The 15573-nt window shown below is 42.8% G+C and overlaps 1 protein-coding gene across 7 annotated transcripts in view; it reads left to right on the top strand.

Annotated features, from left to right (window-relative positions):
* The window catches only part of NYAP2 (neuronal tyrosine-phosphorylated phosphoinositide-3-kinase adaptor 2), a 267608-nt gene that overhangs the window by 187691 nt on the left and 64344 nt on the right, over window positions 1-15573 (top strand). For all 7 annotated transcript variants that reach the window (XM_086719776.1, XM_086719777.1, XM_086719778.1 and 4 more), the window contains one exon: window positions 5612-5818. In XM_086719776.1, coding sequence (XP_086575902.1) covers window positions 5612-5818 — 207 coding nt within the window. The remainder of the gene's footprint in view (window positions 1-5611; window positions 5819-15573) is intronic.

A 15573-nucleotide genomic window follows, 5' to 3' on the forward strand; every position in this document is an offset into this window, starting at 1 on the left:
TTTTTGTTTCCAAAGCTGTATTGGGCTTTTATTGAGTTGAGGTTTGAGACCCAAATGACACTTCCCCAGGATGTGTATGTGACTAATTTGAATGAGAACAAAGAAACTGATGTAGGTGGAGGTGCTTTGACACACATCCTCAGTCTTTCATATTTAGAATGTTATCCAAACCTGCAGGAAGGATACATGCTGGATCCAATGTTCTGTGTAAGCATTTTTTAGTTTGGTTAGTTTCAGTTCCAGTGTTAGTAGATGCTGTGTGTGTGTGTGTGTGTGTGTGTGTGTGTGTGTGTGTGTGTGTATGTGCATGTACGTGTGCATGTGTGTATGTGTGAGAAAGAGAGAGAGAAAGAGCAAGAGAGAGAAAGACAGAGGGAGAGAGAGAGAGAGAGAAATAGTAAATTCTTAATGTTGCTATTGGAAAAAAAAAACACAGAAGTTGATAATAAAAGCAAGCATCTCAGTGTTTTGTTTGAAATCTGGAAGAGGAGGTAAAGAGAAACAGATGGGTCATTAGGCTTTGAGGCTGTGACATTTGGAAGCCAGAGTTCCATTTTCCTTGAAACTGTGAATAAACAGCTTGGGAATAGTCTATGATGTTCTTTTCTGATACTGGTTTTATTCCACGGGACGCAGGGCACCAAAAAGCAAGTGTTGAATTGTCTTGCCGTAACTATGATGCTGGAATGTATTACTTTTTCAATACTTTTACTTCCTGTATTTGATTTTAGTGTAACTGAGACTTAGGCTTATATGAGCCCCACTTAAAGGCCAGGAATCTTTCTGAGGTTTTTATTATAAGATGACCCTCCTGGTTGAAGTTTTATCTCATAGAGTAATACTCATGACATATGTTTACACAACGGCCTAGCTTGTTGGAGCTGGAAGGAACTATAGCGATGTGCATACAAATGAAGACCAAACAAATGAGAGCAGGCAAAGCCTATTCAGAGCTTGCTACAGCAAGCAGTTACCCACCATCACTTCTAATCGCAGAGATTCGAAGGCAGGGCGAAGAACGAGAAAAGTTGGTGGGAGAAACTTAACGGCAAACAGGCAAGACTTCAGATTTGCCCCAAGTGGAGGCTGTTGGCATGGGGTAGCTGCCCGCAGACCAGCCAGAAGGAGGGCGTCCTATGTGATTGGATAGAGATGCATATTTGATTTTCTCTGCTGGTCTTACGTTAGAAGCAGGGGCAAAAATCCAGGAAGCTATCAGTTATTAATCAAGTTAATTAACAATCAACCCTGGTTGTTTGGGGCCAAACAGACTGTTGTTTGGTTGCCTGGATTGGTTGTTAGAGATAGTAGTCTGACTTCCTGTAAGTCTGACTTAGGGAGGGTACATTGGCTTTCTGGGCTCATTACTGTAGATGATGGGTTGGAATTCTATTTCAGTATGTGGTCTGGCAATTGTCCACTTGTGTTTTCAATCTCTCAGTGATTATCTAGTCCAAATGTAGAAAGGTTACGTAAATTCATAAAGGACAAATGGCTATGGTTAATTTTTTAAAATTTGTTTGAATGTCTATTTATTTTTGAGAATGAGAAAGAGAAACAGAGTGCAAGCAGGGGAGGTTCAGAGAGAGACACACACACAGAATCTGAAGCAGGCTCCAGGCTCTGCACTGTCAGCACAGAGCCCGACGTGGAGCTCAAACTCACAAACTGCAAGATCATGACCTGAGCAGAAGGCAGACGCTTAACCGACCGAGCCGCTCAGGTGCACCTACAGTTCATTTAAATTAATAGTATCTTTTACATGTATGACACTGCCTAGTTTTAAAAATATTTTAAAATAGAGGTGCCTGGGCAGCTTAGTCGGCTAAGCGTCTGACTTCAGTTCAGGTCATGATCTCGCTGTTCCTGAGTTTCGAGCCCCACGGGCTCTTTGCTGCCAGCTTGGAGCCTGGAGCCTGTTTCAGATTCTGTGTCTCTCTCTCTTTCTCTGCCCCCACACCCCGCTCATGCTCTGTCTTTCTCTCTCAAAAATAAATAAACATTAAAACATTTTTTTTAATGTAGAATACCATTAGATCCTTCAAATTACATTGGAGAGGTTAGGCAGGGCTGATATTATCTTTACATTGTAGTTAAGAAAAAAAAAAAAGAAAAATGAGCCTCCAAGAGGAGAACCCGAGTGCTCAGTGGCATGGATTACTAGCCCATGACCATGACCAGGGCTGCAAAACTGGGCCACTCAGATGACCTCACCTAGGACCTCTTACTCTATTATAAACCTCTTCTACCTCTGCCCCACAGATTCTGGTAATATGGAATCAAAGTGGGACATTTGTCCCACATTGCTGAAAGTTGATGAGTATTTGAGCCTAAACATAAAGAAACCAAAATACAGATTTCCTGAACCATTTCTGTGATTTTTTTTTTTTTTTTTACTGCAGTCTTTCCCAAAGATTCCTCATGTGAGTGATACTTCCAACGTGGTGACTTTTAGGGATACCTGGATGGCTCAGTCGGTTAAGCATCAGACTTTGGCTCAGGTCATGAACTCACATGGTTCCTGAGTTCCAGCTCCACATCGGGCTCTGTGCTGACGGCTCGGAGTCTGGAACTTGCTTCCGGTTCCGTGTCTCCCTCTCTCTCTGCCCCTCTCCCACTCGCTCTCTCTCTGTCTCTCAAAAATAAAGACATATTTAAAAAAGTAAAAAAAAAATGGTGAATTCTACAACTGTGATTGTTAGAGAATCAGATTTTTGCAGAACACTATTAGCTCTGTGCCACTTTGATATATTTATAACACTTGCCTGATCCTCTTATTCCGTTAGGAGCACTGAATTTCCACACACATCAGAAAGATGCCCGAGGAGTTGAGAAACCTATTAAACAAATAAATAAATTAAATACTTATTGAGCAGCATGCTAGGTGCTAAGGACACCACATGGAAAAAAAAAAAAAAAAGCAAAAAACAAAACTCAGTTCCTGCTTCCAAGGACTCAGGGCCTTTTGAGAAGAACAGATCCATCGAAAGATGATATATGACCGTATCAGTGCGGAGATGATCGAATCCCAGCCTGGGGTGGGGATATGGGTGGAGGAAGTTTTGGAGGATACTTAAGTTGAATAACCCGGTCTGAAGGGCCTTCTCCAAGGAAAGACAAGATACAGAGGTATTCGAAGCAGGTGAGGTCGAGGGACAGGTGGCCCTCAAGACAGCCTTGTTTTGGTGGCAGGTGGAGGGGGGAGGAAGAAGGTACGACCAGTTTCGCGGTGTTTCTTGAACACAACGTTCAGGTGGGAAGTGATGGTGTGGAAGAGGAGTGGCAGGGTTGGGAGTCTTTTGGGTCATAGGAAAGAGATCAGACGTACTTCTGTGGATCACAGGAGGCTTCTGGAGAGATGTGAGTCAAGAGTACACTGTAAACAGGTTGTGTTGTTTTGTTTGTTTTTGGTTTTAAACACTTCTCTATAGGCACTATAGAAGGGCTGTGGCATCCATTCCCCGAAACAACACTGTTCTGAAAGTAACAAGCGGTTGTCACTCATATTACGACCTGTGTGTTTATTTTTTTAAGCTTATTTATTTTGAGAGAGCGTGTGTGTGCGTGTGTGCTAGCGTGAGCTGCAGAGGGGCAGAGAGAGAGAATCCCAGGCAGGCTGGGAGCTGTCGGCACAGAGCTGGATTCGGGGCTCAAACCCACCAACCTTGAGATCACGACCTGAGCTGAAATCAAGAGTGGGACACCTAACCGACCGAGCCACCCAGGTGCCCCTTGCTACGTGTGTTCTTGAACACTTCTGTACATGGGTACCAGAATGCCAATTATATCCATTCTCTATAAAATACACTTGGTTAGATTTGCATTTTAAACAGGTCATTTGGGCAGTATATGGAGTTCATGCTTTGGAGAGGATAGATAGATGGAGACTAAGAGGGAAGCTGCAGTAATGATTAGAGTTGGAACCAAAGTAATTGAGGTAGATATGATACAAAGGGTGGCAGAAGAGAAAGCAAGATTTTCATAAATAAAACCTGCAGAATATACTACTGATAGATTTGGGGAGTAGCAGTTAAAGAAAGGGAGAGACAAGCTTCTAGTTGGGGTGGTTGGCTGGACAGGACAGGAGGAACTACTGGCTTAGTAAGAAATGGCGTCAGTCCAATATCTGAAATGTTAAATTTGTAATACCCATGGGGCATCCAGAGAGACCCAGCTGGCGGTTGGATAAAGGGGTGCAAAGTTCAGGAGAGGGGCACCTGGATGACTCAGTTGGTTAAATGTCTCACTCTTGATTTCGGCTCAGGTCATGATCTCACAGTCCTGGGATCATCCAGCCCAGTGCTACGGTCTGCCCTGGGCATGAAGCCTGCTTGGGGTTCTCTTTCCCTTTCCCTCTGCCCCTCCTCTCTGTGTATGCATTTTCTCTCTCTCTCAAATAATAAATAAATAAACAAATAAATAAATAAAGCAAGCAAGCAAGCAAGCAAGCTCAGGGCAATGATCCAGGATTGTAGTAAACTATTTAAAAATCGCTAACAATCCTGGAAGGTAAAATCACAGGAAAAGTATATCTAATAGAATGAGAAGAATAGCAGCTAACCTAGCATCTTGGGGACAACATATAAGGGATGGGTGAAGGAAGAGAACATATGAATGACATGGAAATAGTGTTGTGTGTAGAATGCAACCCAGGAAGATGGGCCATTCGGGAAGCCAAGAGAATCGAAGATATAGACGAGAGTAATAAAGGAGTTGTCAAATGCCTTAGAAGTGTTTTCTAAATTTGCCAACTAGAATAGGAGCTCTTAGCACAAGCAGTTTTACTAGAGCGGTGGGCTGAATTCAGGAATTCACAGGGGGTAGCAGAATGAATGGAAGATATGACAGTAAAGACAGTGAGTGTAATATGCTCTTTAAGAAGTTTCCTTGAAGTTGAGGGGAACCTATGAGGCTCAGTCGGTTAAGCATCCGACTCTTGGTTTCAGCTCAGGTCATGATCTCATGGTTCATGGGATCAAGCCTGTATCAAGCTCTGCACTGTCAGCGCTGAAACTGCTTGAGATCTCGTTCTCTCTCTCTCTCTCTCTCTCTCTCTCTGTCTGTCTCTCTCTGCACCTTCCCTCTCTCAAAAGTAAATAAACATTAAAAAAAAGAAGTTTCTGGGGTCTCGGGGTGGCTCAGTCAGTTAAGCCTCCAACTTCGGCTCAGGTCATGATCTCACAGTCTGTGAGTTCAAGCCCCATATCTGGCTCTGTGCTGACAGCTCAGAGCCTGGAGCCTGCTTCGGATTCTGTGTCTTCCTCTCTCTCTCTCTCTCCTCTGCTCGTGCTCTCTCTCTCTCTCAAAAATAAATAAGCATTAAAAAAATTAAAAAAAAAGAAGTTTCCTTGACAGTGAATGCAAGAGTTACTAAGAGACGCATGATTCACTGAGGTTTTCTCTTCCAATGAGAAAACTATTTCCCAGTGATATTAACCTGCACACGGTGATCTCCATCCCTGTTATATTTAAATGGTGTAATCTCCAACACATTTCCAAGTTCACAAAAATAGATTGAAAGCATATTAGAAAATCATTCTTTAATGTTTTAAAAGAATATGGGAAGAATTTGACTTATGCTTAACAGAATGTAATTCTGGTTAACACACAGAATCGACAGAGGAACTGAAAGTCCGAAGTCACAGCACGGAGCCATTACCAAAGTTGGAGAGCAAAGAGAGAGGGCATCACGGGGCATCTTCCAGAGAGCCTATCAAAGCTCAGGAATGGGATGGAACACCAGGACCGCCTGTAGTCACCAGCAGACTGGGAAGATGCTCCGTAAGCCCCACCTTGTTAGCAGGAAACCATAGCTCAGGTAAGATCATGATCTCTCACCCGGTGATTCCTTGTTTCTCCAGAAACTACTTTTACACAACTGTCACTTAGAGAACCATAACCACAGATATCACTGTCTCGACCCATAGAGACAGCATAAGTAGCCCTTCACACAAAGGGTTGAGACAATATATTGTCTCGGTTGTGGGGGGGGGCATTAGTCACAGGGACATAGAGAAGTGAATAGCGCTTCTTGGAGCTGTATAACGAGGCAGCTCTGACAGCTTGAAACATCTTGTATTACGTTTCTTTAAAGGCATGTAGAGGCCTCATCTAAAGCAGTTTTGTTTTGTTTTGTTTTTTAGAGAAAGAGCAAGCAAGCGGAGGAGGGGCAGAGGGAGAGGGAGAGAGAGAATCTCAAGCAGGGTCTATGCTCATTGCAGAGCCTGATGTGGGGCTCGATCTCGCGATCTTGAGATCATGACCTGAGCTGAAATCAAGAGTCAGATGCTCAACCAACTGAGCCACCAGGTGCCCCTAAAGCAGTTTTAATTTATAAAGTTTAAGTGATTTAGAGTTTATGTCTCCTTTGTTTCAAAATAGATCTTAGGCAACTGGGAAGAATTGAACAGAAAGTGAAAGTGACGATTCATAGGTAACAAAAACTATCTGAAGGCAGTGGAGACAGTCTAGATCATGAAGTATGTGCAGTGATGAGCTGAACTCTGTAGCCGGACCTTGGGCATGCCACTAAGTTTCCAGATCTAAGTCAACCGAGTTAGAACACTTTAATGGAATTCACCTTTAAATTTCCCAAGCTGCAATTCAGATCTGCAGTGTAATTTTGAATTGTTGATAGATAAATATTATTAAACATCAAGTTTTTAGAAGCAGCATATGTTTGCTTTAAAGTGATTAGTCTTCATGAGGGACTCACCTAGAGCTGTTGGTGTAGGAGTCACAAATAATCAAGTGACCTCCCGTAGTTTTCAGGTTTCTACCCGTTAAGAATGTTAGAGGTCTGAAGAAAAGACCAATCCTTTAATGTTCTTTTCAACTCTGATACTCATCCTGGAAACCAATTTACATGTGTTCGGCCTGTGGTCTCTCTAGTAGTCATGCACAAGTTAAAATTGGAACAGTATGAATGATCTCTGTATTTGGGAAGGGATGTTTCTAGAACAGGACCCAGACAGAGACAGAGCAGTAGCTTCCCCAGACTTAAAATGTAACTCACAGTGTTGGTGATGGAGCCACAAAAATCTCGGGGAAGAGACAAGTGAATTTAGCAGAAAGTAAAAATGTATTTTTGTGAGTAGAGTATAAATAGCTATAGGTGTTTGAGAAGATGCATGTATTTTGTCAAAAAGAAAAGAAATGTAGGGAACAAATTATATTTTGTAGAAAAAACAACACCTCTCCCAAGGAAGGTTGACATCACTATCCAGTTGGGACTTATGATTAATTTTAGGCTTATTAGTAGTATTTTTTAATTATTTAAATTTGTACCAGTTCTAGGGGTGCCTGGGTGGCTCAGTCGGTTAAGCGTCCGACTTCGGTTCAGGTCACAGTCTCACAGTCTGTGAGTTCAAGCCCCGCGTCGGGCTCTGTGCTGACAGCTCTGAGCCTGGAGCCTGCTTCGGATTCTGTGTCTCCCTCTCTCTCTCTGCCCCTCCCCTGCTCATGCTCTCTCTCTCTCTGTCTCAAAAATAAAACATTAAAAAAATTTAAATTTACACCAGTTCTGTTTAAAAAAAACATGAATGATATATACTCTTACTGGGACTAGAGGTATAAAAGCAAAAACATTACCTGAATGTTTATTACGTAACAGCCACTGTCCTAGTGTCTGAGAGCACAATGATGAATAAGGCATCCTTGCATTTAGGTGCTCAAAGTCAAGTGCAAGACAGACAAATACAACCATTACAATATAATGTGTTAGATACAAATAATGCATGAAACAAAAGAGAAATCAATTCATTTCTCCTGGGAGTGCATGATTTGGGCAAGAACAATCAGGGGATTTTAGTGGGTAAAATAACAGCTTGAAGATGTAACGTTTGACCTAGTAGAGCTTGAATCATCAAGAGCTGCTCACCAGGAGAATGCTGGAGAAGAAGTCGGCCGTCTGGATGAACACCTAAAATGCTGTAGGATGGAACAGAGTGTGTTTGGAGTGAAACGCGGGGGAAGACTGACAGAAGAAACTACAGAGTTGGTTGGTTCCAGAGAGCAAGAATCCTGAAGGGCCTTGTATATTACCTAGAAATGCTTTCAGCAACAACATGCCAATTACGTGGCTTAAGTAATAATGGCTTCTGCTAACTCCCATTGCACTGCCAGCTCCAGGTATTTTCCAACTGTTCACTGTTATCATTGAGGACACAGGGACTTTCTGTTTGTTTGTTTTTTTTAACTCTGTCCTTCTGCTACCCTTGACGATTTTTTCATGATCATGAGCTGACATTTCTGGGCATCGTGCCCCAGCAAACGGTCCCTTTCATCTGGTCGGCCTAAACTGGGAAACATGTCCTCTGGACCCATCATCACTCAGCGAAGGGGAATGGGATCTCCATGAGTTTACAGAGGGCCCTTCTTTCTCTTAAATCTCTCAGAAATGAAAGCAACAGTCTGTTCTCAGGGATAAGGGGAGAACAGCGTTACGTAAGCAATGGACAGTATCTGCCACATCATGGTTAGGGTTTGAACGTTATGCGTAGCTATTTTGTAGTCACTTAAATATTTTTAAGATAGGTATAAGGCAATTCCATTTTCATCGTGACAGGTTCATGATGACTCCAAGGCTTCCGGAAGTGGTGACTGCGTGGCCGTTTATTAAAATAGAAAGTGTCCATTTGAGTTGCACACCATAGTTTAGGTGGGGAAGTCAGGACTTCTTTTCTGACTATGCTAAGTTGAGAGCGATCTGGGACATCTAGTTAAGAAGCTAGTAGACACTTGGAATTACAGGTCTGGAGCTAAAGAGACTCAGCAGTATGACAGACTGAAGTTAGAGACATTTGGAGTGTTCAGAACCCTAAGACCAGATGATTGTAAACTATAGGAAAAGACCATGGAGATGGCAAGGAAAAGAAGTGTGGACCCGTGGCAACCAAACATTTTTAAGTGTGGGCAGAAGAAGAAGAATTCGTGCTATAAATGGAGGTGAAACAATTAGATGGTCCACAATTAAACTTTAACTGAACCTTCGGAAGGGTGCATAAAAATGAGTACAACCGTGATATGTTTTTGACACTTTGACGTGACTCCTCCGAGAAATTTAGAGTGTAAACAGGATTGATAACACACTTTCACTTTCTTCAACTGCAAATTCCTGAAGCATCTCTTCTGCTTGTTGACATCTCAAATCTGCCTTCCTGGGTCTTTCAGCTCTGTTTGTAGGGCAGCAAACCTTCTGCTGATCGGAAGAAATGACATAAATATCTTCAGTCCCGCACCCTCTCCATCTTACGTGACGAAAGAAGTAGATAAAGGTGGAAAAAGAAAATATTTTTGGAACATTTTGATAAAGACGCATTTGCGCCTATGTTAAAAGAAATGTGAGGGGCGCCTGGGGGGGGGGGGCTCAGTGGGTTAATTGTCCAACTCTTGGTTTCAGCTCGGTCATGATCTCATGGTCCATGAGATCAAGTCCCAAGTTGGGCTCTTGCTGACTGCACAGAGCCTTCTTGGGTTTCTCTCTCTGCCCCTCCCCCACTTCTCTCTCTCTCTCTCTCTCTCTCTCTCTCCCCCCCCATTCTGTGTTTCCCACTCTCTCTCTATAAATAAATAAATAAATAAATAAAAACTTAATGAATAAATAAATGTGAAATGCAGGAGCAAATGTAGAGTCCCGTAGACAACAACGTCAGTGCAAGTTAGGGTTTCTCATGTACCAGAGAAACTATCACCATGAACACTCAAAAAAGCATTACGATTACTTGAACAGTGAGATGGCCTTTGTCCATCATAGACAAATAACCAGTGAAGGGAGCATTTTGTTTGGAACAGAAGTTGGTATTTACCCTTCTCTTTTCGTCACACTACCTCTTCATTATTTTCTCCTCGCCACTGGGCCACTGAAAAACGAATCCCTCTACCAGAAACACCGGAACTGCGACCAGTAATCTTTCTCCCTAAACAACAGAGATACTCAGGTCCACACCTAATGCTAGAGAGGAAAGAATACTTCACCTGTTCCACCTATCAATACCCACCTCTGCCAACTGTCTGCCTCTGGTTCTCTCTCTCTCTCTTTTTCACACAAGCACACACACACACACACACACACACACACACACACACGCGCGCGCGCGCGCGCGCGCACGCGCACAGACGGACTGCTACCCGTCACAGTCTATCACTTTACCGAAAGTAGTTTAGCCACTTGGAATGGTTGCTTTTAACAACTCTTTTGAGGAATGGAAGAATTACCGACATAAAGCAAAGGAACGTGTCAGGAGATCTCAATTCTAATTAACATTGCCACTGGTTGCTGTGTTACTCTATTAAAGTCACTGCTGTTTAGTAAATCAGAGATTCCCCAGAGGGTGATTCCTGAAGGCAGTGGAGGATGGGGACCCAAATGCTCATGAAAATAACGGGAAAAAGTAGAAGTTATACAAGTGAATATAATCACAAAAATTCAAATTTCAATCACTGAATCAATCAACAAATAGTCTCTAAACAGCTTGTATCCAGCTCTGTAATGGTTTCTGTGGGACAGATAATCATGTCTGTGCCAGTGCATGTGCACTAACACGCATGCACACACACGCACACACACATTCACACACGCACACATACATTCACACACACACACAGGTTATACGAAACATGGTCTCTGCCACTCAAAGACCTTGCTATGCTTCCTTACGACACAAAATGATGGAACATAAATTAATTAGTATAACTAAGTGTATTTTTATGGTCACCTACTGTTTACTGTACATTAATATCATCCAAAGAAGAGAAAACTAGGGCAGGCTTGAAAAACGATGGCGGGCTTAACGGAGACGTGGAGTCTTAAACCAAGATTATGTCAGGTATTATTTGTAATCAAGTCTTTTTTAAATAATGATAATTATTATTAATTGAGTAGAAATGTAGAGAGAAGTTTCCACATAGGGCAAAGAGGCTGAGTGAAGGTGCAGGCACACCTGTCATGGCTTATCCCTGCCAAGCCAGACTGACTGAAGAAGCATTTTTGGAAGTAAATACAGAAAGCCTTGGCTCAACTCTGTATGGAACAATCTTGAAAAGGCCTCAGTTTCTAGGGTAACCTAGGTGGCTCGGCCCGTTAAGCATCCAACTTTGGCTCAGGCCGTGATCTCACGGCTCGTGGGTTCGAGCCCTGTGTCAGGCTCTGTGCTGATGGCTCAGAGCCTGGAGCCTGCTTCAGACTCTGGGTCTCCTGCTCTCTCTGTTCCTCCCCCACTCGTGCATTCCGTCTCTCTCCCTCAAAAATAAATAAACGTTAAAAGAAGACCTCAGCTTCTATGTGTTCAACGATATATGTTTCTGCCATTTTGAGGAGATCCACCGCGGGATGCAAACTGAAGTGCCAGGAGGACCAGCTGTAACATCAGCAAGTAAATGAGAAGACGTGCCTCCTTCAAAACAGACATGCTTTGCTTATACATTCCATACATGGGGATGTTCCTGACTCCCACAAAGCATTTTCCCCATCCTTCCAGAAACTTGAAGTGTTTTTCTTATAGGTTATATATTTCCACAGTGGCTAGAATCTTAGACATGAAAAAAAAATATTTCCCCATTACAAAGAAAATCTGCGTACTGATGAGCATCAGGACTGAATGATGGACATGCAGGTGACCTGGAAAGCACAGGGGCCTCTCGAGGGGACAGAAGCTATTCGATGCCAGCTGATGCTCACCATGAGAACCGTTTACCCCAAATTTCAAGATGTAATTGCTATTATGTGGACTCTCCCAAGTTTTAAATACGGCTCAAATTTCAGGAGAAATTGAATCGAATAATTCACTTCCTCTGGCTGGGTAAGACCTAAAGCTGCCAGTTTGCATTTTCTGGCTTGTAAATCAAGCAGTGACCATTCCATGAGGCATAGAATTGACCCTGAAGCAGAGAGGTTGGGTCATAGTAGAGGCAGCAGGTGCCGGTAGACATCCTGCCCTCTTGGCTTTCATTTTTCAGAAGCTGTACCTCCCTGAGAAGGATGTGCTGAGGGTCTGAGTGGGGATCAGAGAATGGCACATGGCTTTTGATGAGCAAGAAGGGAGGGGGGATTTCATAACTTTAGAAGAAGAGGAACTGAGGTATGGCATTCTGTGAATAGTAAGGACTAGCAGCTTATCCCTTCACAACATCCTGGAACACTGGCCTGGCCTCTGACTGGGACAGGTGGACAGGTGGGTGTCATAGAGTCCGGATCTGGAGTTCTCTCTTGTTCAGCAAGAAAGCAGGATGCAGGATTAAAAATTCGAGAGAAGCTAATGTCCGGGAGGAGACAAGAGCCCCGAGTAAGGGCCTTTGCTCCGTTTTTATTAGGATCAGAAGACTTATAAGCATGATGGACGTGCACAAGGAAACAATGAAACCATGAACATTAACTCACGGGCGTGGGGAAAAGGGGGTTTTGGAGATATGTGGTGTTAGGGGGTTGCGTCAATACAAAACAAGATTCTGGTGCTGGGCGAAGATTGTTTTCAGCAGACATGGGGCACCACATCTGTTTACCTAAACTGGCCTAGGGGACAAGAAAGACAGAGCATGCTACCTCAGGGTCAACAAGGCACCTTTCTTTGGCTAATGAGCTCAACTCTGGGCAACTTTGTCCACTGAGGTCCATAGCCCTATTTACCTGTTTACCTAATTTGGTCCTTCCTTCCCACGAAAGCTGCTTTCTGCTATTGTACTAAGTTGGGGGGAGGCATTTCTGCCCTGAATACCTAATCTTGTTTACCTCATCTTGAATATTTTCATCTTGAGGTTCCCTATTCCTGTACCTTTGTCCTGTACTGGGGACCTTTGTCCTGCTTGTCCTATACTGCACCTTTGTCCTATACTGGGGAACTTTGCCCCGTTTACCTATTTTATTTACCTAATCTTGTTTACCCAAACTTGGTTGTGTACATCCTATGGCTTTCTAATTATTTATGCTTTGTTAACCCATCGGTGTAGGCTCAGGGAATTCCTAAGCTTGTTCCCCACAGGTGGGCAGAGTTCACATGAGGTTTCCAGTGAGGCCAGACTTCATACTTTATGGTTCGAAATCCCCAAATATGGAACTCCGTCCTTCAAGGGAAAAAGAGACTCCCTCATGATGACCAGTATGGCCTGAAGACTTAAAAAGCCATCTTGTAGATTCTGCTCTAGAGAACAGTTCTGGGCCTTTTCATGACCCATTGCAGGGAAACATTTTCCACCACCATTCATGAGTCAGTTCTTCACATCCAAGAAGAGTCCTGTGCACACAAGTTCGGGGAAGCAAGAACACACATAGTTTTGGTTTCATTGAAAGAAAACAAAGAAATGTGCCAATTCTCGCACGCCACATTTGTAGAGTAAAATTTATGCATAAAATATAAGATAGTGGTTGAGCACTGTGATTTGGCCATCCAGTAGATCTGGATTTGAATTTTAAATCTGTTTTTTTTTTTTTTTGTATTAGTGATAGCATGGGGTACATCCCATCATCTCACTGAGCTTCATCATAAGGGATAGACAATAATAGTATCTAACTCAGAGATGCTGTTGAGAATTAAAGGTGAGAATTAAGTGAGATAATGTGTTAACACACTTAGTATGGTATCTGGAGCACTACAGACATTAAGTAAATACTAGTTATCACTATGACTCCAGAGACTTTTCCAGATATCTTTACAAGAGAGCACAGAGTGGTGGCATTTGAGCTGGGCCTTGAACTGAGACAAATTTAAACAGAGACGGAAGCAAGAGAAGTGAAGCCAAAGGGATCTTGGGTTGTTTTGTTGGGGACAGTGAGAGCTCCAGTTCCAACCTGACCACTGAGCATACCCATTCCCCAGACTATGGTTTCTAAGACATTAGCCACTCTAATTCATATTCTAATCATGTCTTTGAAGAATAGGAAGATTACAAAGATGTTAGGGTGTTAACCAAAGGCCTAAGATTGGATATCCACCAAGGAGATCTAGCTGAATGAGAGCCATTTAATACAAGCAACAGAAAACCAGGGTTCAGCAAAGGGAATGGTGATTGAATTCCAGAGTGTAGTCTTTGAATACCGAATTTTTACCAGTTGAATTTTTTAAGCTTATTTATCTATTTTGAGAGAGAGAGACAGCGAGCATGCACACGCACAAGCGCACACACGAGCGGGGGCGGGGCAGAGAGGGAGAGAGAGAATCCCAAGCGGGCTCCACACTGTTCATGAGGCTAGAACTCAAGAACCATGAGATCGTGACATGAGTTGAAACCAAGAGTCTGACACTTGACTAAATGAGCCACCCGGGAGCCCCTTTACCAGTTGATTAAGAAAGACACTTTCCTCTTGAAAATTCCAAAACCTTTTTACTGATGATGCTGGAATCACTGGCGAACTTTGCTAATAAACCTCCTGGCAGCTCCAGCTCAAAAACATTCATGATCCAGCCCTTTATATCCAAGAAGAGTCCTAAGTACACAAACTGAGAGAAGCTGACCAGTGTCAAATTGGGCAGCAGGACTGGCAACTGTGGAATAGTATTTATGGCGGTAATTCCTGGCGAAACATACCAAACCTATATGGTTTTCTTCTCTCTTTTTTAGTCCGGATGAACCATGTTTTGCAACAATGTTAATAAATTAATATTTTGGTGGGAATGACTTGAGGAAATTTCATTACACTGCTGTGCCCCAGTTTTTCTATCTTCATAGAAAAGATAAAGGAAATCTCACTGGGTAGGTCATTGTAAGGATTAATTTTCGAAACGCATAGAAATGCCTGGTATACAGCTGGCTTATAATAGCTGGTAGGCCCACAGTTTATGCTGCTACCCTTCAATTTTACTTAAAAAATCTGAAAACTTTCAGGTTTTTTTCTAGGACCGAGACTGAATGTTTCCTTGGGAAAGCAGAGCTCATTGCAAGTGTGATACAGGGTTTTCTCTAGGTACACGTGATGTAACTGGCTACAGGACCGCTGACAGTCCGTGCTTTTGTTTGTGGATTTTCCAACAAAGATTTTAGGTCAGTGTCATAGCCATTTTCGGGTTCCCCTGAGGCTACATTTATAAAATCTGGGGAAAGGATCAGGTGCAGGCTTTAAGACTTGGTTGCTGCATTATACGGAATCATCATAAAAATCTTAATCTCTCGCAGTGTTTCTGTTCTGCTTAGTAGCAATGAACGGGATTGGAAATCATGCTGTCGAGGATGTGCAAATCACAAGAAAATATTGATATCTCCAAATGTAAACATATCTTTTAATAAACACCTGACTTAAAATTAAAAAAAAAAAAAAAAAAAAAAACAAGAAAAGGGGCGCCTGGGTGGCGCAGTCGGTTAAGCGTCCGACTTCAGCCAGGTCACGATCTCACGGTTCTTGAGTTCGAGCCCCGCATCGGGCTCTGGGCTGATGGCTCAGAGCCTGGAGCCTGTTTCCGATTCTGTGTCTCCCTCTCTCTCTGCCCCTCCCCCGTTCATGCTCTGTCTCTCTCTGTCCCAAAAATAAATAAAAACGTGGAAAAAAAAATAAAAAAAAATAAAAAAAATAAACACCTGACTTGACTTTCATTCATTCATTCATTCATTCCCTTTATATTTATTTTCTAACAAACATTTCTTCAGCAT

This window comes from Puma concolor, chromosome C1 (assembly GCF_028749965.1).
Source record: "Puma concolor isolate L17-30 chromosome C1, mPumCon1.1.hap2, whole genome shotgun sequence".
In the NCBI taxonomy this organism is placed as follows: Eukaryota; Metazoa; Chordata; class Mammalia; order Carnivora; family Felidae; genus Puma; species Puma concolor.